We start from the raw sequence: 25,721 nt of genomic DNA, 5'->3' as shown, positions 1-25,721 counted from the left end.
CTGCAGCTACCCGCACGCGAACATTCCAGGCCATGAGGGTCTTCCGTTCTGCGAAAACGCTGCACGAGAAAGGGAGTAAGAAGGGTGGCAGTCTGTACCTGCCGGAGCAGAACCTGCTGCCGAAGAGTAACAGCCTGGGAGGGAAGGGGAGGAATGTCCATGGGATTGGACGTAGTGAAGAGATAGCTGCGCCGGTGGTGCTTGGCTTCAGCTATTGCTTCCATGGGATTGTACCACTGACTGTGTATTTCCGATCGTTCAGGTACGTTGTTCAGTGACTGTTCGGGCGGTTTTGACAGCGCGGATAGTAGCGTGGCGTGCGGTAGTCAGAGTCCGTTCATTTCCTGGTATACGCGTGGGCTCCGGGATCCAGTGTAACTGAAAATCATGACCTTAGTCACGCAGACGACGAACGTGGAGGCGGAGTTGTTGGAGCACAGCAGTGGTTGTACGAGTGCCCTGGCAAGCTCTAAAGGCATTTTGAGAGTCAGTAAACTCTGTAGTGGTGCTTAGCCTCTCTTGGAAATTTGTTGGCAGTGTGTTCAGCATGCTTGGCAAAATCTAGGATGGCATACAGTTCTGCCGTAGAGCTGTGAACGACATGTCTTGTGAGGTGGAGTTTACTGCCCCACTTGGTTGCTTCCATATTTGTCCACGCAATAGTGAACATTGGCTCCTCCTCTGATCCTCCGATAAAAGCATCCACATAGACTATATGGCAAGTGCCACAATTGTCGTTGCCCCCCTCACGTAGTTGGTGCGTATATTTCTTGTGGCGTTTGGCGTGGGCCTGTCTTCTTGCCAATTGATCTTCTCCCATGTTCTTCGGCAGTGGCTTAGGATCCGCATTGGTACTTGCTCCCAAGGGGGACATATCCGTGAAAGCGCCGGAAGGTTAATGTCATGCCCAATTTTAACCAATCTGGCCCTTCCTGCGTTTGTGGACTTGAGGCGTGTCACATGAGTATGCTCGTGCATTGAAATAAGATCAGCAATGTCACCGAAAGCGCTGCAGCTCTTCAGTGCAGGGAGTGGCGTATACTTTGACAATCCTGTCATTACTCTCCTTGCCTCGTTGTTGAGGCGTTCCAGAGTATGTAGTTGCGTTCGAGTGATGGGTTGAAAAGGGGCGCCAGACAGCATGCGAGAATGCAGGAAAGCCTGCACAAAGGGTCTCATTTCTTTTTCTTTAATGCCCCTTGCAAGCTCGGAAATCCTGCGGAGGATTTGAGTGACCTGCTTGGTGACCTTTACTGTTTGATTGTATCACGTTATGGATATACACTGCTCGTCTAAAAATATTTCGAGTATGCGGATGACCCGCTTCCTGAGAATGGGTGTCTGTCCGATCGAGAGATGGGCGCTGGCTTTCTCCTCGTCCTTCGACTTTGACCTTTTTCCACCGTGGATAACGACAAACTCGGTCTTCTCCGGTGCTAGCGTAAACCCTATCTCCCTCGTGAAGCTCTCGATGGTATTCCACACCGTCTGCAGGGCCTCCTCTTGTTCTCTTAGGGAACGTCGCGTAGTCCACAGCGTCACATCGTCTGCGTAGATAGCATGTTCAATGCTTGTGATTCTCTAGTTTTGCAGGAAGAGCTGCTAAGACGATGTTAAATAATGTTGGGGAGATTAGGGCTCCCTGTGGGACTCCAACCCCGTTATGATGATAGGAGCTGAGGTCGCTGCCTACTTAAACTTTAAACGTTCTGTCTTGCAGGAACGCAGCAATAAAGTTGTGCATGTTGCCTTTGATACCCATTTCTTGTATCGCCTGCACGATAAAGGCATGGGGAAGGCTATCGAAAGCTTTCCCGATGTCCACCCCCACAACTATGCGAGGACACGAGGACGAGACGTAGAGCACGTCCTCTTTTAGGCGGAGCATAATATCTCGAGTAGAAAGACCAGGCCGGAATTCGTATTGAGTGTGAAGCAGAAGACAATTTACCTCCAACAACGATATTAACTTTGCGTTCACCATGCTGTCCAAAAGTTTGCACAGACATGACATGAGCGAAACTGGTCTTAAGTTTCCCAGGCAGTTCGGTGGTTTGTTCGGTTTCGGAATAGGCTTGACAATAGAGTGGCGCCATTCTAGTGGGAGAGTTCCTTCTTTCCATATACGGTTAAACTCCGCCAGAAGAGTAATTTTGCAACCTTCGATAAGGTTTTGGATTTGTGCTGCCACGATTCAATCAACCCCTGGTGTGCCACGGGTGTTAATCTTGCGCATGGAGTCTTCGAGCTCGCGGGCCGTGAAGGGCTGGTTTAGATCATCGTGTCCGTGTTGGTCATCGTTCCTCGCATAGGTTCTATTTATGGTACTATTTGACTGGGGAAAAAATATATTTGCCGCTTTCTCTGCGAGTTCGGCATTGGTGAGTCCTTCTTTCAGGGCAACACGGGCTGCGGCGTCTGAGGTTTTACGTTGCCCAAGAAGAGATCTCAATATAGCCCACGCCCTGCTTGAATTAGTGGATCCGTTGAGTTGCTCGCACACCTGCATCCAATGCTCGGAAGCTAGCTCTCCTGTATACTTCTCGATTTCCTCTTGTAAAGAGCGTAGTTTAGTTCATAGTGTCTGGGGGTGCCCCTTCGCTCGATAAGAAGACAAAGTCTGGGCCTGTGGTTCCATAGATGCAGGAGGTGCCTATCCGAATTAGGTTGGTCCGGAGAAACCCAAAGCATTTTAGTTGCTGTGCGCTTGGCACGCGTCATAGCTTGCGTTAAAAGTCAAGTTTGTTAACTGGACCGTTTTCTTCTACCAGCATCCGATATTTGTCCCGGTGCGTAATCTTACAATCCCGTTTGTAAGACGATGGGTGGCACGAGGGACCATTTGTTGTCACTGTGATGGCAATTGGAAGATGATCACTGCCAAGAGAGTGCTCTAGAAGTTTCCATTGGCAGGTTCTGGGTCTCGAAGACCATGTTAGGTCTGGCGTCATGTCTGCTTGCCTTGTGTCCTGTCCAAGCCTTGTATGGGATTGCGGCAGATTAAGGAGCGATAGTCCATAATGGTCAAATTCTTCCATGATACGACGACCGCGTGGGCTGCACTTATAGTTCCAGGCTACGTGTTGAGCATTGAAGTCTCCACAGATTAGAGTTGTATCCTTGGGATAGATCTTCCGAAAATGTTGTGTGTAGCTAAAGTCTACCGAGGTGCGCTTAGTCTTCCTTCGTGCGTTTTCTGGACGTATATACACGGGAAAAAACAATTATTCTTTCGGGCGTGAGTTGAATGCAGCATCCAATAACATTAGCAATATTCGAACACCAAGGCTAGTGTCGAGCTTTGTGTGGGTGAGTCTTCGATCCAGATACACAGCTGTGCACACAGGTGTGTCGGTGTCTTCGGGGAAGCCATAGCCCTCGTAGTATGGTAAGCGTGGCAGAAAGCAGTTCACCTCCTGCAATGCCAGGACGGCGGGTCTGAGACTGTTATGCGACAGGCCCCAGCGTAAAATCATGTCTGCTTTTTTTTTTCTTTTTGAGGAAGCGGCAGTTCCACTGAATCACTGTCGGGACCGCTCCCGCCACATCCCGACCATGACCGTGACCGCAAACATTAACTTGAGGGATTAGCTGAGCCATGTTGTGTGTGAGCCATCTGCGTCGGAGCTATCTGTACAGACAGCAAAGACGCCATATTAACTCATGCGGCCGGGATAAGATCTCCAAAGGAGAGCGTTCCATTGTGCATTAGGCGCTCCATGATGGTGCGAACGCATGTTTCGATAGCTCGTTCTATCATCGTTTGTACCCTTGACATGATATGTTCCATTTGTGCCAGGCGTGCAAAGAAGATGGCTTCGTAATCAGGATGAATTTGTGGCTTTGGCTGCGTTTCTAGCAGCTTATTCTGGGTCTGCTTTGGTGCACCGACAGTGATAGTTTCATGGATTTGTCCATGAACACGTGCACCTTCATTTGCTGAGAGTGAGGCGGGGACAGACTGACCTGTAATTTTGGCGTGACTCGCATTCGCGTGTTCTAGCGCTTCGCTGTTAGCGATCTTGACGAAATTAGCAAAGGCATGTTTGCTGTGGTCGAAAAGCGGTTTATTTTCCGGCGGTATTGCAGGAGTTGATGGAGCGCGGGGAGGCCCAGTGTAAGAGTTGTGTCTCAGGGTCACTGTCTTTTGAGGGCGCTCATGAACTTGCAGTTGTGAACCCATGGAGTTCTGGCTTTGCTTCTGAGGGCGTTTTGACTTCACGCGCAGCTGTTTGTTGATCTTTATGCGCTGAGGGCAGTCTTGAGCCGTTGCAAGGTGTTTACCCCCCACAATTGCGGCATTTCGGCCCCTGGTTGGGACAGACCTCGTCACTGCCATGCAGCTTTCCGTCACATGTGGCACAACGCGGTCTGTTAAAATTCTGACAATGCTGCTTTCCGTGTCCTAATTTGTGGCACGTCTCACAAGTGTAGACCTGCCACTTGAACGGATAGACTAGTATTGTGAAACACTTGGGCCCGATTTTGTATGGAAGGCTAGTCCCTTTAAAAGTGACTATACAGCGGTGCATTTCTCCCCAATGGGGCGAGCGCTGATAATGTCGCACTTCCGGCAGTGCAGGTTCATGGTAAGCTGCTCGGCAGTCATTCCTCCTGCGTTGTGGATAATGCCCCACATTTGATCCTTTTCTATGGCCTCGCGCTTGAAATACAGTTGGCTTGCCATTTATTGGAAGCTGTATTAAAGACAGAAGGGCATCTCGTGTCGCGATGATCGGTGTCAACCGCTATTTGATTACTCCTGTCCAAATATCTGACCTGAACGATCGGGTCAGCTTCCCTTTAATGCATTGAGGGGGCATTGTGCATGTGATTCCAAAGTGCCTCATCAATAACAATTAAATTTTCATCCATGATTCTGCATGGCTCTTGAGGTTTTAGGATCACAGTATGAGCGTATGAACGGCGTTGAGTGAGCGTTCAGTTGTTTCTTCGCTGGATCGTGGCGTTTATATGTAACGGTTTTCCATGCTCCTTGTTCGCTGTCATCTTCGTGAGTAGACACCGAGTCCGAGACATACGCATTAAACTATGGCGTTGCGTTGCCGTTGTAGTGAGAGACGCCATGACGAAACGCAGCCTTGGGTTTAGCTGCTGCAGCTGCAGCTATCGCGGACAGTGTTCCGCATGCGCATTCCTGCCCATGCTTGGCGGTGGGTGCAATGAGTAGGTTTGAGACGAGTAAATCATCGTACTTGCCTTTGCTCCCTCTTGGTGGCTCAGGATCAGCAAGTGGAGCGAATGGATTCATGTCTGGACGCAGCGGCGTCTTTCTCGAAGCGGTGGTGTCGAGCATCGGTCGAGGTGCTCGTTAGGGTTGGCGCATTCTCTGGCGTGAGGGCGTCTTCAAACTGCTGTAACTCCATCTCCTCGGATAATGGAACATTCAAAGCTGCCTCTGGGTAATCCATGACCACGGTCGATGCGACTTTTGGGCCCTAAGGCCCAAAGTAACAGGAGGAAGAGAGTGACTGTCGGAGATGAAAATGCACACGTCTGTTCAACTAGGCCACCCGGTGGCGAGTCTCCTATGCCCATGGGGGTGACATTTATCATACTTTTGCTTCAGTTTGAGGTTTATTTCTGTACACATAGTGTTTTAAGTGTTCGAAGGCTATTAGAATATAGTTGTATTGACAAAGTCCCTGCTTTAACGTATCAAATATTTGCACGCCCTTAATCGAAACAGTAAACCCCTTGCACTTATTATCTTAAAAGCATGTCCTGTACAGTTTTGTCGGTGAGGAAATTCCTGATGAGACTAGTACAACTGCAATTTAGAAAGCATCTTTTTCAAATTCCGAAAAAAGGGATTGGCCCAATTTCAATGCTTCTGCACACAAATGTATTACACAGTGCAGGCTTATAAGCTCAATTCAATATGTAAAGTTTATACAAATATTCCTACAAATATATGTCGCACTAGTGCTTATAGAAATGCTGGTACATTAGTTGAAATAAAATGTAAGAATGACTTAAGCATGGTGGACTTGACATTCAACTCAAACATTAGATTACTCATCTATGTTACTTATAACAGGTTCCTTCTGTGTTAATAATGAAGTTTCAACTGCCGTCATTCAACTTCTCTTGCAGCCCCAGATACAACAAAATTCTAGCATCCCTATATTGCATGCAGTCAATAAATTATTAAAATATCAAGAACAGACAACGAATACTCACCAAAAAATGGCATTTATTTGAACAATCAATTCCTCTAAAAAAGTACCCATTTGTAAAAAAAAAAAAGCACGAATAGAATAAGATCAAAAGAATCCACGATGAACCATGTTGACCAGAACCAAGAGCCAACATATACATGAATTGGTCTAAGAGAACAAGTTCATATGTACCAAAGAGAATACTGAAAAAAAACAGAGCCTAAAGAACACATCATTCAGACATCTGTAGTGTAACAATTATTACAATGAACATAAATAGTTTGTAGGGGCATGCAAACAGTAATTGTGAAGACACGAATGAACATCAATTACTTTTCAAATAATGAAAAGCCACAATATAACAAAGCAAATAGCAGTTATGCCGACTTCATTTAATTAAAGTTTAACTGTATTTTGACTTTTTTCTCAGCTACGGCTTTATGTGGGTTAGTTCTCGTAAATCCTTTTGCTCTGTGTTCCATAACGTGTTGAGAAAAGATCTAGAGAAAATATGGTAACCCCACAAAAGTGTTTCAGAGACCCTTTAAGAGCAAGCTTCAGCTTGGAGGCTCCTATCTACATACATGGGAAAGGAGAGATCATTTTTCTTGACAGCTACTGCACGAAACCAGATGAGGTTTTTTGCATATAAAACAAATAGAATGTAGTGACTGTTGGTAGTGAATTTTTGATTTAGGCCATCAATCTTTTAATAGCAATTGTTGAAAATCATGAATTTTCAAAAAACGACACTATCAAATTTACAACTCTGGTAACTCAGCAATGAAAAATACCGCAATTCTGCAAAATGCTCAAATAGGACACCTAAAGCGGACAATATTTAGGGATGAAACAAAGCGTTAAAATAAGCCACTAATAAATGAGTAGGACATCTGCAAAGTCCCTGTAAACCGTGTAACAAGTTGACAAGATATACATTGATACATCAAATTTATCTGCTTTGGAATATCTAGCGTATGCAGTTTACAGAGCTACGATATATATTCCAGGTGCAGAGTTAAAAATCTAAAAAGTTCTTGCTCCAATTTTTTAAAGATGAAAAATATTTGCTAATTCCTGTTATAACATTCAGGCCTTGAAACTCAATTATGCTTCCAGCAGTCAGCAGAATTTAGCTTTTTCTCTCAAATGTAACAAATTTCGTTACAATCAGCCCACTGGTTATTTCAGAAAAGCATTTCTGCGTTTTACATGTATTTGAATATGCGGCATCGAAGTTGGGCCCGAGTTAAAGCTTGCTCTCAGGAGCATGTGGAGACACTTGTCCTACCTGATGCAGTAGAACACTACGTAACATGCTACACGAATGTAGATTTTTAATTCAGACTCTAGTTCAACGAGATTGTTAAACTACCCTACAGTATGGAAAAATGGAAGAAATTGTTTTTGTAACAGTGTATTTGCCGAATTGTGCAATGCAGTATGTCTTGTGCGACACATTTGTTTTCTTATATGTATAATGTGCATTAGTAATTAGCGTTAATTCTTTGGGTTTCAATTGTACGTGAGTATACATTGTTTCACTTGAATTCATTTTACACATATATGTATGTATATATTATATATATGCATTACGTCTGACACTCGTGTTATTGGGACTTAGGCAATTCTAGCTTAATATGTAATACCTAACCCTATGCTCTGTCACTGCTTGTTAAAAAGGGCTGCGGACCTTGTCAAGCCATAAAAGGCTTTTTGTTCGCGGTCCTCAACATTGTGGTGTTGAAAATAAAGTGAATTGAATCACGGTGCTGTGCTCTCCAAGTCTGTTGAAGTGATGAGGACCTGAAGCAGGCAATGCAACTATTTGGCCGGTCACTTGTATGAATGCACCGGTGTATCTTCAGGGCATTCTTCAACGAGAATCACTGAAGGCAGAGTGGGCAATGAAATGGCTTCTCGCCTCATGTGTTTCCTAAGGTTGCCCTTTTGTGAGAATCTCCGAGAGCATGAAAGGCACTGATATGGCTTCTCGCCTGTGGGTGTGCAGGTGGGCTTTCAGGTGACCCTTGATTGAGAAGCTCTGAGAGTATGACGGGCACTGCTATGGCTTCTCGCCTGTGTGGGTGCGCAGGTGGGATTTCAGGTGGGCCTTTTGAGAGAAGCTCCGAGTGCATGAAGGGCAGTCAAATGGCTTCTCGCCTGTGTGGGTGCGCAGGTGGGATTTCAGGTGGGCCTTTTGAGAGAAGCTCCGAGTGCATGAAGGGCAGTCAAATGGCTTCTCGCCTGTGTGGGTGCGCAGGTGGACTATCAGGCTGCCATTTCGTGAGAAGCTCCGAGTGCATGAAGGGCAGTCAAATGGCTTCTCGTCTGTGTGGGTGCGCATGTGGGCTTTCAGCTGGCGCTTTCGTGAGAAGCTCCGAGTGCATGAAGGGCAGTCAAATGGCTTCTCGCCTGTGTGGGTGCGCAGATGGGCTTTCAGGTGGGGCTTTCGTGAGAAGCTCTGAGAGCATGAAGGGCAGTCAAATGGCTTTTCGCCTGTGTGAGTCCGCAGGTGGATTTTCATGTCTTTTTTTCGTGAGAAGCCCCGAGAGCATGAAGGGCACTGATATGGCTTCTCGCCTGTGTGGCTGTGCAGGTGTTCTTTCAGGGAGGTCTTTTGCGAGAAGCTCTGAGAGCATGAAGGGCACTGAAATGGCTTTTCGCCTGTGTGGGTGCGCAGGTGCGCTTTCAGGTGATGCTTTTTTGAGAAGCCCCGATAGCATGAAGAGCACTGATATGGCTTCTCGCCTGTGTGGGTGCGCAGGTGGACTTTCAGGCTGCCATTTTGTGAGAAACTCTGAGGGCACGAAGGGCACTCAAATGGCTTCTCGCCTGTGTGGGTGCGCAGGTGGGCTTTCAGGTGGGGCTTTCGTGAGAAGCTCCGAGAGCATGAAGGGCAGTCAAATGGCTTCTCGCCTGTGTGAGTCCGCAGGTGGACGTTCAGATAACACTTGTCTGAGAAGCTCCGAGAGCATGAAGGGCAATGAAATGGCTTCTCGCAAGTATGGATGGTGGCATGTGCTTCCAGAAGAAATAGTTCATCAGCCACATAGTCACATAGCTGACATCGGTGGATGCATCCTTGCTTTGAGTTGTCACATTTGGCAGTTGACGCAGAAATTGAAGGCCTCGATGCTGCACAAATAAAAAAAGTAAAGAGTTTTTAGGAAATGCCAAAAAAGAACACATGCTAACTTTAATGACAAGCTATCTTTTTCATTTGATTTGGGAGATCTTCAGGGTGACCTTGAGTATGATGAAACAAAGAACTAATGGTCATTTTTATTTACTCAATATTTCTGCGTTTGAATGCTTCATGACCCTGTTTGTGAAGTCCACTTAAAAAGGAATTTTTCAGAAAGCTAAAGAATTACAAAGTGACAGAATGTGGAGTGCTTGACTACTCTCTCCTATGACCCTTAGAGAACACTTCAAAAATACTTTGATCAAGCCTGCTCTTATATCCTCAATGACCACTTGACGCCCGGTAACCACATTAGGCACTTGCAAAATTTGTTACGATTCGCTGGCACTACAAGTTTGTTTTATAAGAGACTTAATCAGTGAGTTTCTTCTTGACCACACATTGAACTTTGGCAATGTTATCGTAAGTTGAGATTGCAAGGAGCCGGCTAGGAAATTTCGCAGTTTTCCTCACATAACCTGCCAACACCTACAACCCGCATCCTCTTTCAGAACAGCCCAGAAAGAAAAAAAGAATAATATGCGTCTATAACCCATGGTAAAAACTGCATACGCAACCCCTTGATGTTTACAAAACAGCATCCATTTGGGGATAAACCACTTGTCCATGTCATATCTGAAGCCAATGACTGCTTTACTGTTTCCGGAGACGGGAGTTGGGCCGGTGAACACGGCCTATCGTGGCCCAAGTTCTACTTTTCCTGCACCATGTGCACTATTCACTGACTGCTAAATGCAAAATGGCGACCCACACAGAGGAGGAAAATGGCTGACTGTGCAGGAGAGAAGGGAGATTCAACACACAGGGGTGGAAAAATGGTGGGATTCCCCAGGAGATAGCGAAAGTATGAGTACTTAAAAACCTTGCCCTGAAGTGTGGCTTTGGGGCAGCGCACGCTGTGTTGTCATGGAGTGAAACTTCAAATCCAAATTCCAGTAATTCACACCCCGATCCTGACCTTACAGTAAATTTTTTACATGTTTGGTGCAGCTTAGAGGTGCAAAAATACGGCAACTTCGTTTGGAGTGCGCTCTGCTCCTTGCGCTCTGCCATCGCAAAATATTGGCAAATGATTGCTGGAACCGACAAGGAATGGTATGCTCCCTTTGCAAAGCGCAGTGGATTTTAACACACTAGCAGGTGAAGGTATTGTAGTATTTAAGAATGGAGGCACCAAGCACCATCGGTGGCTCCGAAGGAATGGCACAGACACTAGTTTCATATCGTGCCCAACTTACCCCTCGGTCGCAGCGAGGGCGCTTATATATATATATATATATATATATATATATATATATAATTTATCAGGCATGTTCGTCTCAGCAACATGGGCACGGCGTTTGGAAAAAGGCCACTAACACAAGATAGGCAGATTGAGAAACTGACAGAGTGAGACACACACGAACGTCAACTTCTTCCTCCGTGCTGGCACAGAACTGGCGCCGAAGTGCTCCCGTACAACACACTTCGGAACGGTGCGGTGGGTTGCGCCACCAACCTCTTGCTATTTTAATGCCCAATGTCCTACCTATGAATTCCAATAAACAAACTTCGTGAAACCCTATTATGAACTTTGTTTTTGTACGCTCTTGTTGTTTCTAGTTTACCTAACTTTTTCCAAGCTTCAAGTCGCCTTTTACTAATCTCCATTCCACACATGGTTATTTTCCCCCTGCTCTTGATGAACCTAAGGGCTTCAAGGACGCTAGTGATTCCTAAATCGACCGCTGCGCAGATATCTTCACATTGTAATATACCATGCTCCATTGCTCCATGCTCCATTCCTCTCCTTGCTCCTCTCACCGGCAGCACCTCCTCTCCTTGCTCCAGCAAGGAGAGGAGGCGGTGGGTTGCACCACCAAGCTCTTGCTACTATACTGCTTAATATCCTACCTAGGTTAAAAAAAAACATGATTTCCCACAACCAAATTTTCTGACCCCCTATTGTGAACTGTGCTTTTATACGGCTCCGTTTTTTGTCGTTTCCCTACTTTTCTTCCACCAATTTTCCTACCACCACTTACTAATCTCTATTGCGGACATGTGTATTTTTCACTTGCTCTCGCTGAACTCAAGGGCTTCAAGGCCAGTGGTGGCTACGTCAACCACTGGGAAGATGTCTTCACATTCTAATACAGTCGAACCCGACTATATCGAATCCTTTTACATCGAATTATTCTATATATCGAACAATTTCTGGACACGGTATAGTTACAACGACTATATATAGCAAAAATTACGCTTACATCGAACAAAAATAGCAGCGACTCCCGATATATCGAATGTCGGTTGGCAGAAAGTGCCCCTGGAAGTTGGCTTTCCCTCGCGGTGACGGAAAAACTCGGCGGCGCGGCTCCAACCAACCGGTCTCCTTAACGTGACCACGCTGCCTCGGACAATCCACCGACATCCCCCTGCTAAATATATTCCTGGCCCACCCGCAGCGCTTGCTCAGAGAGCCAATCAGAGGCTCTTGTGCTCTCGTTGTGCAAGACGCCGAAAGATGCCGAAAGTGCGAGTTGTCTTGCTGCTTTTCTGGTTCATTGTGTGCGTGCTATGTGGGCCTTCTCCCACAGTGTTGCTGTGATGAAGCAGCAGAATTCGCCCTTCGTCGTGAAGCTCGAAATCATAAATCGGGTCAAACGCGGTGAGAAGTCGGATATCCCCTCAGCGTACAAGATTCCGAGGAGCACTCTCATCACGATCATGAAGAATAAGGGGGAGATTAGGGCTAAAGCGGCCAAACTCGCGACCCAATGCCTGTGGCGTGCACCGTGCACTAGTCCGGTGCTTCTACACGAATGCGGAAAGTTGCGGCCTCAGCTGCTCCAACTCCTTAGACAAACTGGAAAGGTGCTTGCGTCGTAGGCAGCGAAATTGCTCCAGCAGAAGAAAATATAGGACTATTTCATGCAAAACTAAGCTAGTTTGAATAACAAAAGTAATATTATAAATGGAATGTGCTTTTATGACATCCAATTATTTAGCAGGCTTATATCGAATTATGCTCTATATCGAACTGATAGGCATTTTTTTGCGAATTCGTTATAGCCGGGTTCGACTGTAAAACACGCTCTATCGTTTCCCTACTGTACCGCAGCAAGCACATGCTTCTTCCTTCTTATATCTCGCTTTATAAGTGCGTGTTCCAATGCATTCTCATCTCGCTTCAAAATGTAATGAGCTTCCCTTTGAGTTATCATAAATTGTTTTTTTTTCTGATTTAGCTTTTTCCTCTTACGTAGTTACTCGTGGTAGGTTTCTTTTATCATTGCCACCACCCATGAGATTATTTCAGCCTCTGACTTTTCGCTTGATGTTCTTTGTTGCTGTGTTGCTCACCACACAGGCCGCATACTTGCTGGTAAGCTCCCAAGTTCTTTTCCTCTACCATGAATGAATGTTATTCTTGTACAAACACCTGAACACTCTCCCAGTCTATTCACTTTCTTCCATATTCCTCAGTCGTTATTCACGATTAATTTGTCTGTGAGCGTCCCTCACCTCAAAACCTGTCCAGCCCATATCACTCTGGATAGCTTCATTTATATTCTTCCCGTGAGTGCCCAATGCGAGGCGTCCTGCTGACCTTTGGTTCCAATCGAGTCCCAGTTGTATCCCTGATTTCAAGCAAACAACCGCATTTTGAAATGTAAGTCTTGGAACCATTAGATCTTTCCACATACCCCACAGCACCTCGCACCAATTGTACCTCCGTAGTGCTCTGTGTTTCGTTATGGCGGCATTTCTCTTCCCCTTTACTTTACTCTTTTTTCCTGTGTCTCCTTACATTTATTGCCTTCATTTATCTGTATACCAAGGTGTTTATATTCTTTTACGCAAGATATTTCCTGGTGCTGTCTGTCACTGTCTGTTCACTGTTTTCAATTAATACTATTGCACCTCATTTTTTAACACTACATTTCAGGCCTAACTTATGGCCTTCCTGTCCACAGAATTGGCCAGACAATGCATGTCACTTTGCGTGTCAGCTAGCAACGCAATGTCGTCAGCATAAAATAAACCTGGAAGCTGCTGCTCTACTACTGTACCGGCCTGCTTGTATGAGAGATTAAACCCAATATTACTTCATTCTTGCCCTTTTCCCTCCTCATCATGAACATCATAAACAGCAGTGGGGATAACGGGCACCCCTGCCTCAGCCAAGTCAAGTCAAGTCAAGTTTATTTACATGTACAAAGTACAGTGTTGAAGGCCACCCTGGCAATAAAGCTGTAAACATACAGCTTGACGAGGCCAGGGGGCCACCACCAGGCAACATCGGCATCACACACATCCGCAGTACAAACAATAAGCTTTCGTAAGTAGCTTCATTAATACAACACGTGGTATAAATCCACTTCCCTAGGCATGAATGGATCTTCATACATGCATAATCAGTACGAGCACACTGAAATTCGGGTGAATAACATTAGCGCCAGGGGAATATGTACTGTTACACTTTAAAAAATGAACATTAAAAGAAATAATAAAAAGGAAGTTAAGCAACTGTAAAGAATGTGCACGTGTAACTTACAAGGAATGAAATGAATATACATGTGATGAGTACATTCTGAAGAGATATGGAAACCAACTAATTTACAAATTTCAAACAGTCAAACAATTTCAAACAAGAATGTGCATGTTGATATCAACCTTCTCCTCGCTCCTCATCCCTTCCCATTCATCGCAAATCGTATTTTCTAGGTAAATCACTCTGATGAGCTGTAGACAGTCGTCGCCTATGCCTTCCTCTTTTGGGGCTCAACCGGCACCCCGCATGCCACCATTTTGAATTATGCTGGCTTGAGGCTTGTTTGGAACCGCTGGTGACTTCAATTGGATTGGTGTCGCAGCTAGGTGGCATGAGCCACCACCCGATTTCAAGGGTTAAGCCTTATCCATCCATCGAACGTGAACGAATACCATTGCCACTTGTGTGCAGTGTGCTTGTCTCCCGGAATATTCTCGCGTTTCGAAAGTGAATTTTTGCTGTGTGTTCTAGACACTATGGCCTCGCCAAGTGCCTCTCCGCCGAACTTTGCAAAGAAGAAACGCGGCAACTACACCACCTTAACTTTGGAAAAGAAAGCTGCGATCATTGAACTCATGGAGAAAGGACGGACGCAAGCTGACGTGGTGAAGCAGTTCCAGCTGTCCAAGCAAGCAGTTTCAGATTACATCCGAAACAAGAGCAAGATACTGTCTGCCTTCGAGAATTCGAGAAAAAAAAAACGGACCGCAAGCGTGATCATCTGGAGCTGGAAGACGCATTTAAATTGCGGCTTAAAGGGGTGCGGACAAACAATTTTCTAGTTTCTGGTGACACGCTTAAACAGAAGGCCAAAGATCTCGCCATCAATATGAACATTGAGAACTTCAAGTTCACTGACGGATGGCTCCGCAGCTTTAAAAAGAGGCATGGAGTATCCTTTAAGAAGATGTGCGGTGACAGTGGAGCCGTCAACCAGGCTGTGGTGGCAGAATACTGCCGCAATGATTTGATCTTTGTCCTGCAAAACTACAGCCCTGAGGACATTTTTAATTGCGATGAAACGGTATTATTTTTTAGGATGCTGCTGGACCGTTTGCTCTATTTCTCAGGTGATCCAAGTATCGGAGGGCGGCACAGCAAAGAAATAATTACAGTTATGGTCGGTGCGAACGCGACCGGTACCGAGAAAATTCCACTTCTTGTGATTGGAAAGTCGCAAAACCTCAGGTGCTTCAAGGGCCCAAAAACCTGCCAGTATAGGCAGGTTGCGAACGTACTTCCCGCGCCTACAAGGGCGCCCCTCGCGGCGGCGAGCGCGGAACCAGCGGGATAAGACCGGCCCGCTTGCGTTCGGAAAGCCTGTCTGCGCACTGTATCGCGCGTAGCTGTTCCCTTTCCTGAGCAATGGCGAAGTTCAACACGAGCTGTTGCGTAGTGGGCTGCAACAGCACGTACACCAAATTACGAGGAACAAAGTTTTACAGGTTTCCAAGCCGACCGTATGAAGCAGAATGGCGTCAACACTGGATAGCGCTCGTCCGACGGCATAAGCCGTTTTATGTTCCGGCGTTATGCCATGTGCGTTCACGCTGAATTCTTTGCTTTTGCAGCAATGATGGCAGCAACGGGACACCTGCAGTGCGTACGAGGATATACAGCAAACAAAGTAGTTTGTTCGCACACTGTACCGCAGTAAAGCAGTGGAACTCTTTCCCAATCCTCTCCCATTCAAAGAGCGCTAGGGCTTGCTGAGAGGCTTGAGGAGAGGTTGCAGCTGTTTGAGCTGGCATACACCCTTCTGCGCCCAGCATATCAACTAAGGGGCAGTTGAGATCACCAAAATTTTTGACGGCGTGGTTTATTGGAACCTCCTTTACACGCACTGGAAAATCGCAACATAAAAGTATCGCACTTCCAGTATCTTGGGCGAAAATATTTTCCCAACGTAATCTAACACAACTGGTAAGTTCCTCACCTTTATTTGTGTTTGGGGAGAGCAACGTTAGAATACCTCGGGTAGGTTTTACGAGTCGTTCGTACGCCCCACGTTCTTGGATGGGATGTTTTCGATTCGTATTTGCCGTCCTGTATGTACAGGGAAACTACCGCGGCGTCCTTGCACTTCCCTGCGATGCCAGCACGGCAATCGCAGCTCCCCGCTAGGATTTGCCTGCTGTCGCCGATCTTCAAGAATCAATGTCGCCTATAATTTCATGCGTCCGCACCGTAGAAAACGAAGTAACTTACGCTGAGCTTCACACATCTCACTGGTGCGTTATTTTTTGTTTGCGAAATACACCTAGCAGTCACTTCCGATCAGTGTGTGTATAACACTTCCCTCACGTGGTAGAAGTGCCCCACTTCAAATAGACGACTTCCTTTCTCTAAATTCTTTTCACGAAAAAAGCTGTGGAGATCTTGTAATTCCCAAAACCCGGTTAAAATTACTATCAGCACGCTGTTTCGCACCATCGCTACCGTTTTACAGGGCACCAAACACGCAGCGCGAGCTGCTGACGCCGCGAGTAATCCTACCACATTCGCGCAACTATTCGTCAGATGGCGCTAGGGCTCGGAAAACAGGGTGCCGCCTAGCACTTGCAACGTGCCCACGGTACATGAGCAACTTAAAGGCATGGATTACGCAATCATTATTCGAGGGTTACCTGCGCCGCATGGACGGAATGTTTCGATCCCGGAAATGCCAAGTGGTGATTTTTGTCGACAAATGTGCAGCCCATGGCGCTGTAGACAATCTCCAGGCCATCCGGCTGGAATTTTTGCCCCCGAATACCACGAGTGTGCTACACCCCATGGGCCAGGGCGAGATACAAAATCTTAAAAGTGCTCTACCATGCTAGTCTGCTTCACCGCACAATCCTGTGCATCAACAACGAAAAAGTGCACACTGTGAACCTCTTCACGGCAGTCTGCATGCTTGCTGATTCGTGGAAGGCCATTCAGCCAGCAACGATAGCAAATAGGCACGCTGGATTTTGCGCTGCTGAACCTTGAACTGTGCGCAGAGCCTACTCACCATGAGATCGTGACACAAGTGCTTACACTTCAAAATGATTCCGGATCCGATGCTTCAGCTGTCCTCAACCAACGACATCAGACATTAACAGTGCGCTGATGTTGCTGTCAAATGTGTACGACGAGAGGACGACCCTTGCGCAAATACAAGCGGATGTCGTCGCACGGAGGTGCAAAATGAGGCAAGGCACAATCCATGACTATTTCAATATTGATCCGCAAATATAAAGTTCATTTTTCCCATTCACAAGTTTTTTTGGACTGTTGTTTTATTCGGACATTTTTCCCATCCCATTGTAGTCTGAGAAATCGGTCGGCGACTGTAAATATAACTGAGTGCAGCATTTCGACAGATTTTCACATATTGTTATAGTCATTCGCAATATATATATATATATATATATATATATATATATATATATAGAGAGAGAGAGAGAGAGAGAGAGAGAGAGAGAGAGAGAGATCACAGATCGTTTGTGGTTTGACCCTCCCCCCACTCAATGAGACATAGTTGGTATACCACTGTTACCACTTCCATCCTGGTGGTGTCGGTGATGTTTGCGGCGGATGGACGTGTTTTTCCAGGGCCCCGTGGCATCGACGAAAACATGGAGTTTTTTGTACATGCTTTGAGCTTGCTTCTGTTTTTGATTTCCTGATTTTTTAGCCTTTAAATAGTAATTGACTAGTTTTCTATTTGTGTATTTTTGTGTGTGTGTGTTTTGTGTATATTTAGTTCTGCAGGATAGCCACAGCGTCCATTCGCGAAACGTGTTTCAACACGTGCAACCATTTTGGGACGTTAGCCTTTGTAGCTTTTAAATAGTAGTTTGGAAGTCGCAATACCATTAGCTATTAGTGGTTGCAGTCTGTGTGCATTGGTATCGGTAGCACTGCTTTGGTAGGACAGTGAGAGCGTGTTTGAACACGTGTGAACACGTGTCGTACCTTAAGTCTGTGCGGCATACATTGCTTCTAAATCATTGGTGATAACTACTTCGCAGCATTTTAAGGATCTAAATTATGTGCGTATAGGACTTTGCTACAAGGCAAATGCTCTGAAAGCTTCGGTGTTTGTATTAGAAAAAGCGAAGTGCAACACATGGCAAGAAAGATGGTAAAGCGTGCAGTGTACAGGGAGTCCCCCAAGGTAGACAAGGGGCCGGATGAGAACAGGGAGGAAATCATGTCAATCGCCAGACACTGTGATGTCGATGCTAGGCTGAAGAAAATGGGGGGTTTCCAGGATGAGCTTGAGAAACAGGTCAAAGAGCTGGAGCGTGATGGACAGAAGGTGGTGGAAAAAAGACGAAGCCGCCGAAGAAAAGCTGCACAGGGCCGCCATCGTGAAGGAGAATGGTCGCGACAATGCAACGCAGTCTGCCAACATGACAGCAGAGGGAGTGTCAACAAAGCACGTGGAAGGAATGCAAAGTAGGGTGCGAGTACCTGGAAAGAGCTTCACCTATCTTGATGCGACAACAAATGAAAAGCAGGAACGCAGAGGTCAATGCCCCTTGTCAAATCCAAACCACACAGAAACCTCCCCCTTTTCCCTTCCCACTTTCAATAAAGTTTGCCACCACCACGACCAGAAGAGCATGACAAAGGGAAGCAGGGAGAGGCCTCGGCAATAGGAGAGAGTGAAAGGATGATTATTGCCTGCAACTAAAAGCTGGCTAGGTGCTCAGAGGCAACTGTGGAGAGGGTGAAAGCTGAAGGAAGAGTGGCGGTAGGGATATTTCCAAGAGTGACATTAGGCGCTGCCATGGAGCAAGCAAAAGCAAAGCTTGCAGGAATAGCCCACGGACGCGACCTTGTCGTAATCACAGGTGGGCTAAATAACGTCCCAAACAAAAAAGACAGGACTAGCCCAGCCGTTGGCAAAGGAGGCAGACGACTTGTGTGAGCTGTCCCCTCAGATGCAGGTCGTGGTGTGCATGGTGCCGGATGTGCCTGCACGTGACAGTAACGTACAAAGAGCCATAGTGGCTACTAATGAGGCTATATGGATTATAAGCCGAGAGAAAGGTTTTGACGTTGTACAGAGTGTCTACCAAGTTGACATTTCCAAATTCCCTGAGTTTACCAGGTTTTCCCTGAGTGCCTTTGCAAGATTCCCAGAGTGATGCAGAACTATGTTTTATGTCAAGACGGGCTGAAACCATATCACCCAATGCTGTCACTCTCTAGCAAGCATATGAATTTAAAAAAACAGAACGACTTAATCCAATTTGAATACTAAGGAATAGTGTTTATGTAATGCAAAAAGAGAATAGACGGGAGGGGTTAGTAAAAAGCACAGCAAATAAAACGTCATTGAAAAAAATTGCAAATCTAGTCAGACATTCTCAAATATGAAAGAAAAGGAGATGCATACAGAAGCGATTATTTTCGAATATGAGCTATTTCTATCGATTGATAGCAAGCTCAGTGGTATGAGGCCCGAACTTTGTCACAATTTAGATTTTCAACACCTCGTAAGTCCACCTCAACTGTCCTAATTAACATACTCTCAGCCCGCGCATGACGCCTAAGTGTTGTGTTTCACTGCTTTAAAGAGTTTATTTTGGCTTGGATGAGGGACACCTGTATCTCGGAATCAACCAACATTGTTTTTTGAGCTCAAGCTCCTTCAAAACGGCGGCAGCACGCTTCCTTTCCCGTTCATTCCTCAATGCATAGGGCCGTTCTGTTCTTGTCCTCCTTCCGCCACTCGTTCACCCCACGGACGAGTTGAAGCATCATCTTTGTTAACTGCACAGTCCACGTCCGATTTTCCGAACTCCCTAGGGGCCGCCAAAACTTCCGAAAAATCGGCCAATTGGAAAAAATAAATGCATGTCATTTGCTGCCTTTAAGGGCTCAAACCGCTATAGGCACATTCGAAAATGCTCTGAAGGCTTGTCGGTACATGTAATAGGCATATCGGTGCTCGTACTGTGACAGGGGAGACCGGGTGCACGCGTGTATAATTAAGGAATACATACTGTGTCCGGTGGCATAGCCGCTTCTCACGCTTGTTATGCTTCACTGCAATACTTTTACGTATGCTTCACCAAATAACATTTCCGTACGGAGGCGAAGTTGACTTTCGGGAACCGGCATCATGCAACGCACTGTGCTTTCCAAGCTTCTAAGCCAATCGCGAAGACCACAAAGGCGGAGTCCGTGCCATTGCTGACAGCAGCGAATTCTTTCAATAAAAAACATGGCACCCAATGGCAAGAAGCTTCATAGCGAACGTCTAAGCAGCTAGGCCTAGCGTTGCTGCAGTGGTGGCTACGGCTGCCAGCGGATCTGCATGCGAGAGCGCCGGTTCGAGGCGGCGAGGTAATCAAAATGGCAGCGGTGGTGGCTTCAATTAACGCCGTTTCGGACCTGCGATTAAGGCATAACGTCCGGAAAATAGGACGTCGAAGAGTTCTTGCGTCCGAAATTTTTGACGTTCTGATACATTGATTCTATGGGCTACGTGGTGGTGCCGCGAATTCATCCAAATTATCGGGAATCCGGAAAGTCGGTTGTTGACTGTACACTGGCAACTCCTCCAGGCGACGACAGACAATCAATGACGATTCATTACGATTCCTGTCTGTTACTCGAGCCAGCATTACCACGACTTTCAACCATTTCAATAAAATTACAGCAAGTTTTCCCTGATAGAGGCACAAATTCCCTGAGTTTTTCCAAACTACTCAAAATCCCTGAGGATGCCTGGTTTTCCCGGTTGGTAGACACCCTGTTGTAAAGTAAACAGGGAGGTGAAAAGGTGTGGTGGTTTCCAACGAGACGGGGTCTACTTCAACCACAGGCTTGGACGAGAAGTGAGCTGGCGACTTGCTGGTCGTGCGGTTGCTTTCTTAAGGGGCCCACGGACGATCAGGAGGCCAGTGTAAGTAGTGATGAAGAAGGTCCCCCTAAAGGAACCTCGGAATAGAATAATTGTAAAATAAAAGCAAAAGGAGGAAAACAAGAGAGAGAGCTCGCCATGCAAAGGCTACATAAACATGCAGGCCGGCAGAAGAAAGGAGACGTGGGTAGAGATTGAAGAGCAGTTAAATAAAGAATAAATAGGGGTGTATTCGGTTACAGAAACACACCAATTAGAGAATCGAAAGAGCCGCCAGTGATTGAGAATTATGTTTGGGAGGGTGCAACAGAAATAAATCGCAAAGAAAGGGAGAGGGAGTCGGAACGCTCATCCATCAGGGAGCCAAATGGAAAATAATAAATTCAAAATGTCAATAGCATCTATGGTTGCCATGTACAATGAGTGGAAAGAAAACTTAGCTGCAGGCGTAACATACTTGTGGACTGGAAATAATTGCAGAGAGAAGAATCAAGAGTTAGTGGAATGTCTAAATGCCAATATCAAGGATTTCGGGAATGGTGCCCAAATTATTCCATTAGGTGACATGAATGCCCACATACAGGACCTATATGGCTATACTAACAACAATGGGAAGTCAATGCTAGATCTTTGTAAGCAACATAACCTCGTTATCGTGAATACAGGGCCTAAGTATGACAGGCAGACCACGTGAAAAGTGGAAAACCGGCATTCGACAATTGATTACTGCCGGATGACAGAAGAAATTCACGATTAGTTGAGAGAAATGGTCATTGACGAGGAAGGGTATAGTAGCATAGGCAGTGACCATAAACGCGTCATTTTAAAGCTGGTTAGTTAATTCGGGTTTAATGGCGCAAGAGCAACTAAGGCCATGCTGCGCCAACCACAAGATATTGTTACGTGTGGAAAAACACAGATGAAAGAGGCTACATACAGGGTACTTACACTGGAGCCAGGCCACCAGGCCGACACTCGCCCGCGCCAAGGGCACAGACCCATTTCGTCGTCGTTCTAGCGGCGGCTCGTCCCTTGAGCATCGCTCGATGATATCGTAATAATACCCCTCGGCGCAAAAGCGCCGTCACGGTGCTGTTAAATATCAAAGGCGCGTGGAGAGTTGTAGGGTTTGAGTCGGGCGACGTGGACAATGTCAGTGGTTGTCACAGCGGAGGACGTAGTGGGCGTGTCTAGAGCGATTTCGTAGGTGACATCGGTTACTTGGCGAAGCACATGATATGGGCCTGTGTAGCAGGCAAGCAGTTTTTCACAAAGGCCAACTTTACGCGATGGTGACCAAAGCAACACGAGGGCGCCGGGCACAAAATGGACATCACGGTGACGGAAGTCGTAGCGTTGCTTTTGTTTGCCTTGAGAGACTTGTGAGGTGTGCGCAAGTTGGCGAGCATGGTCAGCATGGGCGATAACATCACGGGCATAAGCGCTAGTTGAACCTTTGATGGACGGAAGCACAGTGTCCTGTGGTAGCGTCGGTTCACGGCCATACAAGAGGTAAAAAGGCGAAAAGCCAGCAGTTTCAAGACGGTCAGAGTTATATGCAAATGTAATGCAAGGTAGAGCCTGGTCCCAGTCACGGTGGCCGTCTGAAACGTATTTAGATAGCATGTCTGTAAGGGTGCGGTTCAAACGCTCAGTGAGGCCGTTCGTTTGAGGGTGGTAGGAGGTGGTAAAATTATGCTGTATTGAGCAGGCACGCATGATGTCGTCAATGACTTTGGCTAAGAACGTACGGCCACGGTCTGTTAGCAATTGACGCGGAGCACCATGAATCAAAGTGATATCATGCAGGAGGAAGTCCGCAACATCAGTTGCGCAACTAGTCGGAAGAGCGCGGGTTACGTAGCAGGTCGCGTAGTCCGCCGCGACGGTAACCCACTTCTTTCCTGATGTAGACTCTGGAAATGGGCCGAGACGGTCTAAGCCGACACGATGGAAGGGCTCGGCAGGGATGTCGAGCGGCTGCAGGTAACCAGCGGGGGGCTGGGAAGGCTTCTTGCGTCGTTGGCAAAGTTCACAAGTGGCGACGTAACGTCGTACAGAACGGGCAAGGCCCGGCCAGAAAAAATGGCGCCGTACACGGTCACAGGTTCGAGATACGCCGAGGTGTCCTGCCGTTGGTGCGTCGTGGAGCTATTCTAGAACGGTTGAGCGGAGGTGTTTAGGTATGACAAGTAGGAACTCGGAGCCGTCCGGATGAAGGTTACGACGGTACAGAGTACCGTCGCAGAGGACGAAGAGGCGTAGAGTGGCGTCGGCCAGACAGTGTTCAAAACGGTCGATGAGTGCTCTGATGTAGGAGTCACGACGTTGCTCGTTGGCGAAATGAAGCAGCTGCGAAACAGAGAATACACAAGCAGCACTGGTAATATTGGAGGAGTCAGGGTCGTCAACAGGGTAACGCGACAAGCTGTCAGAGTCTTGGTGCAGGCGGCAGACTTGTAGACCACGGAATACGAAAATTCTTGTAGTCTCAAAGCCCATCGACCAAGCCTGCCTGTAGGATCTTTTAGGGATGAGAGCGAGCAGAGAGCATGATGGTCAGTAACTATGGAAAAGGGACGACCGTAGAGGTAAGGACGGAACTTCGCAACCGCCCAGACTACAGCAAGGCATTCTCGTTCCGTAATGGAATCCTGGCCACGCTGACGCTGGGCTAAGACGGCACCTACGCCATGACCGCTGGCATCTGTACGTAATTCTGTAGGGGCATCAGGGTCGAAATGGGCGAGAATGGTTGGTGAGGAGAGAAGAGTGACGAGACGAGAGAAGGCGGCGGCTTCCGCAGTACTCCACAAGAATTGTACGCCTTTCTTCAAAAGATTAGTGGGAGGTCTAGCAATTGCCGCAATATCTTGAACAAAACGACGAAAATACGAGCATAGCCCGACAAAACTTCGAACGTCTGCGGCTGTCTTCGGAACTGGAAATTCTCGGACAGCGCGAGTTTTGTCGGGATCAGGGTGTACTCCGGAAGCGTCAACGAGATGGCCCAGAAGAGTAATTTGGCGGCGGCAGAAACGACATTTCGACGAGTTAAGTTGCAGCTTCGCCTTTCGAAATACATCAAGTATAGCTGTTAGACGCTCAAGGTGAGTGTCGAACGTGGGCGAGAAGACGATGACGTCGTCGAGGTAGCACAGACATGTGGACCATTTGAAACCACGGAGCAAGGAGTACATCATACGCTCAAAGGTGGCAGGGGCATTGTATAATCCAAACGGCATTACTTTAAATTGGTATAGACCATCAGGTGTGATGAACGCGGTTTTTTCTCTGTCCACATCGTCAACAGCAATCTGCCAGTATCCAGAACGAAGATCAATAGAAGAGAAATGTCAGACACACATCGTAGGGCGGTGATAAAGGGAATACCCCGTTTATTCCGATGATGTGCAATATATACAGAAGCACTAGTCACATGACTTTTGTGATAAGTGCGGGATGACAGCCAAAGAAGTGTGCTCGTGTTTTATCTGCAGGCTGACGTCACATCTTTCCCTTTTTGCAAGCTAAGTACATTCACAATAACTCAACAACACAGTTCATAGTTAATCATTAACTCCAAGTCGTTTCGGCGTCTTGATTATGCGACCGCAGCGGGTGGTTCTACGATGTCCGGTGGTTTCGCTGGCGTGACCATCCGACGGCTGCTGCACGCCGGCATACTTCACTGGCATTGTAGCCGGCGATTTGGCGGGCAGTTCGGGAACTTGTGGCTTCGGTGTTACGTCGATCTCTTCTTGACGGTGACCCCGTTGAACCGCCGATGGAACACTGTCATCGGTTCCCGTCTCTGGCAGTAGGAGGAGATGGCGTCTGTTCCGGCGAACGGCGCCTTTGTCGGTCCCCACCCAGTAGGACCGTGGCGTTTGGGACGGCCGCAGGATAGTTCCGGGAGCCCCCTTGTCTTTCAGCCACACTCGATTTCCTGCAGAAAGTCTGGGCAAAGACCTGGCAGCATGACGCTTGTCAAAGTATCTTTTCTGCCTGTTTCTGTATTCCTCATCCATTTTCTGCCACGAAGAGCTAACGACACAGGGTTTTAGCAGAGATTGAACGCAAGGTATTCTTGAGCGCAATCGACGGCTCATCAAAAGTTGTGCTGGACTGTAACCTGTGGGACCCGGCGAGTTCCGGTAGTTCAGCAAAGAAATGTAGGGGTCCTCTGCTTTCTTCAAAAGTAGCTTTATCGTTCTTACCATGCGCTCAGCTTCGCCGTTGGCTTGCGGGAAGAGCGGGCTAGTTGTGACGTGCTTGAACCCATACACGCTTGAAAAATGCTTGAAAACAAACGAGACAAATTGTGGTCCGTTGTCGGACACCACGGTGTTTGGGATGCCGTGCCTGGCGAAGATGCTCTTCAGATGGTTGATAACCGCTTCTGATGACGTATCGCCTTTCAGCAAGGCCAGCTCTGGATATCTGGAATGATAATCAAAAACAACAAGATACACGGCGCGTTTTATTTCAAATAAGTCCACGCCGACTTTTTGCCACGGTAGCTCTGTCGTTTCCGAGGGAATCATTGGTTCCGCGAACTGAACACGTTCACTCGCACACACATGGCAATCAGCTACAGCTTTTGCTATCTCTTTGCTGAGCCCCGGCCACCAAACAGATTCCTTTGCTTTTGCTCTGCAGCGAACGATACCTTGGTGCCCTTCGTGTAGTCGTTCGATCATTTCCTTCCGCATACTTCGCGGAACAATAATGCGAGCATCTTTCAGCAACAGGTTCTTGCAAACTGAAATGTTAGCACGGACGGGCCAAAATTGCCTCAAAACGTCTGGGAGCCTTTCTTTTCTTGGCCACCCGTGGTGGCAGGCTTTCAGCAATGACAAGCATTCCTGGTCTTTTTGTTGCTCAGCTCGTATGAGATTAAGCATGCTTTCTGTAGCCGGTAGGCCCTGAACTATTCCATCGACG

The 25,721-nt window shown here is 46.9% G+C and overlaps 1 protein-coding gene and 1 pseudogene across 9 annotated transcripts in view; one reads left to right on the top strand and one right to left on the bottom strand.

The window, feature by feature from the left end:
• Positions 1 to 25,721, bottom strand: part of LOC129380227 (uncharacterized) — a 156,357-nt gene that overhangs the window by 81,227 nt on the left and 49,409 nt on the right. Inside the window, exon 6 of one of the 9 annotated variants that reach the window (XM_072289762.1) lies at positions 6,198 to 9,320. The exons of the other annotated variants lie outside the window; for them this stretch is intronic. Within the exon in view, the coding sequence (XP_072145863.1) occupies positions 8,248 to 9,320 (1,073 nt within the window). The 3' untranslated portion in view covers positions 6,198 to 8,247. Of the gene's footprint in view, positions 1 to 6,197; positions 9,321 to 25,721 lie in introns of those variants that run through there. 9 annotated transcript variants of the gene reach the window in all.
• Positions 14,790 to 17,149, top strand: LOC140219950 (tigger transposable element-derived protein 4-like; annotated as a pseudogene).

Source organism: Dermacentor andersoni, chromosome 8, assembly GCF_023375885.2.
Source record: "Dermacentor andersoni chromosome 8, qqDerAnde1_hic_scaffold, whole genome shotgun sequence".
NCBI classification, from domain to species: domain Eukaryota; kingdom Metazoa; phylum Arthropoda; class Arachnida; order Ixodida; family Ixodidae; genus Dermacentor; species Dermacentor andersoni.
This window is presented reverse-complemented; position numbering and strand designations above follow the sequence as displayed.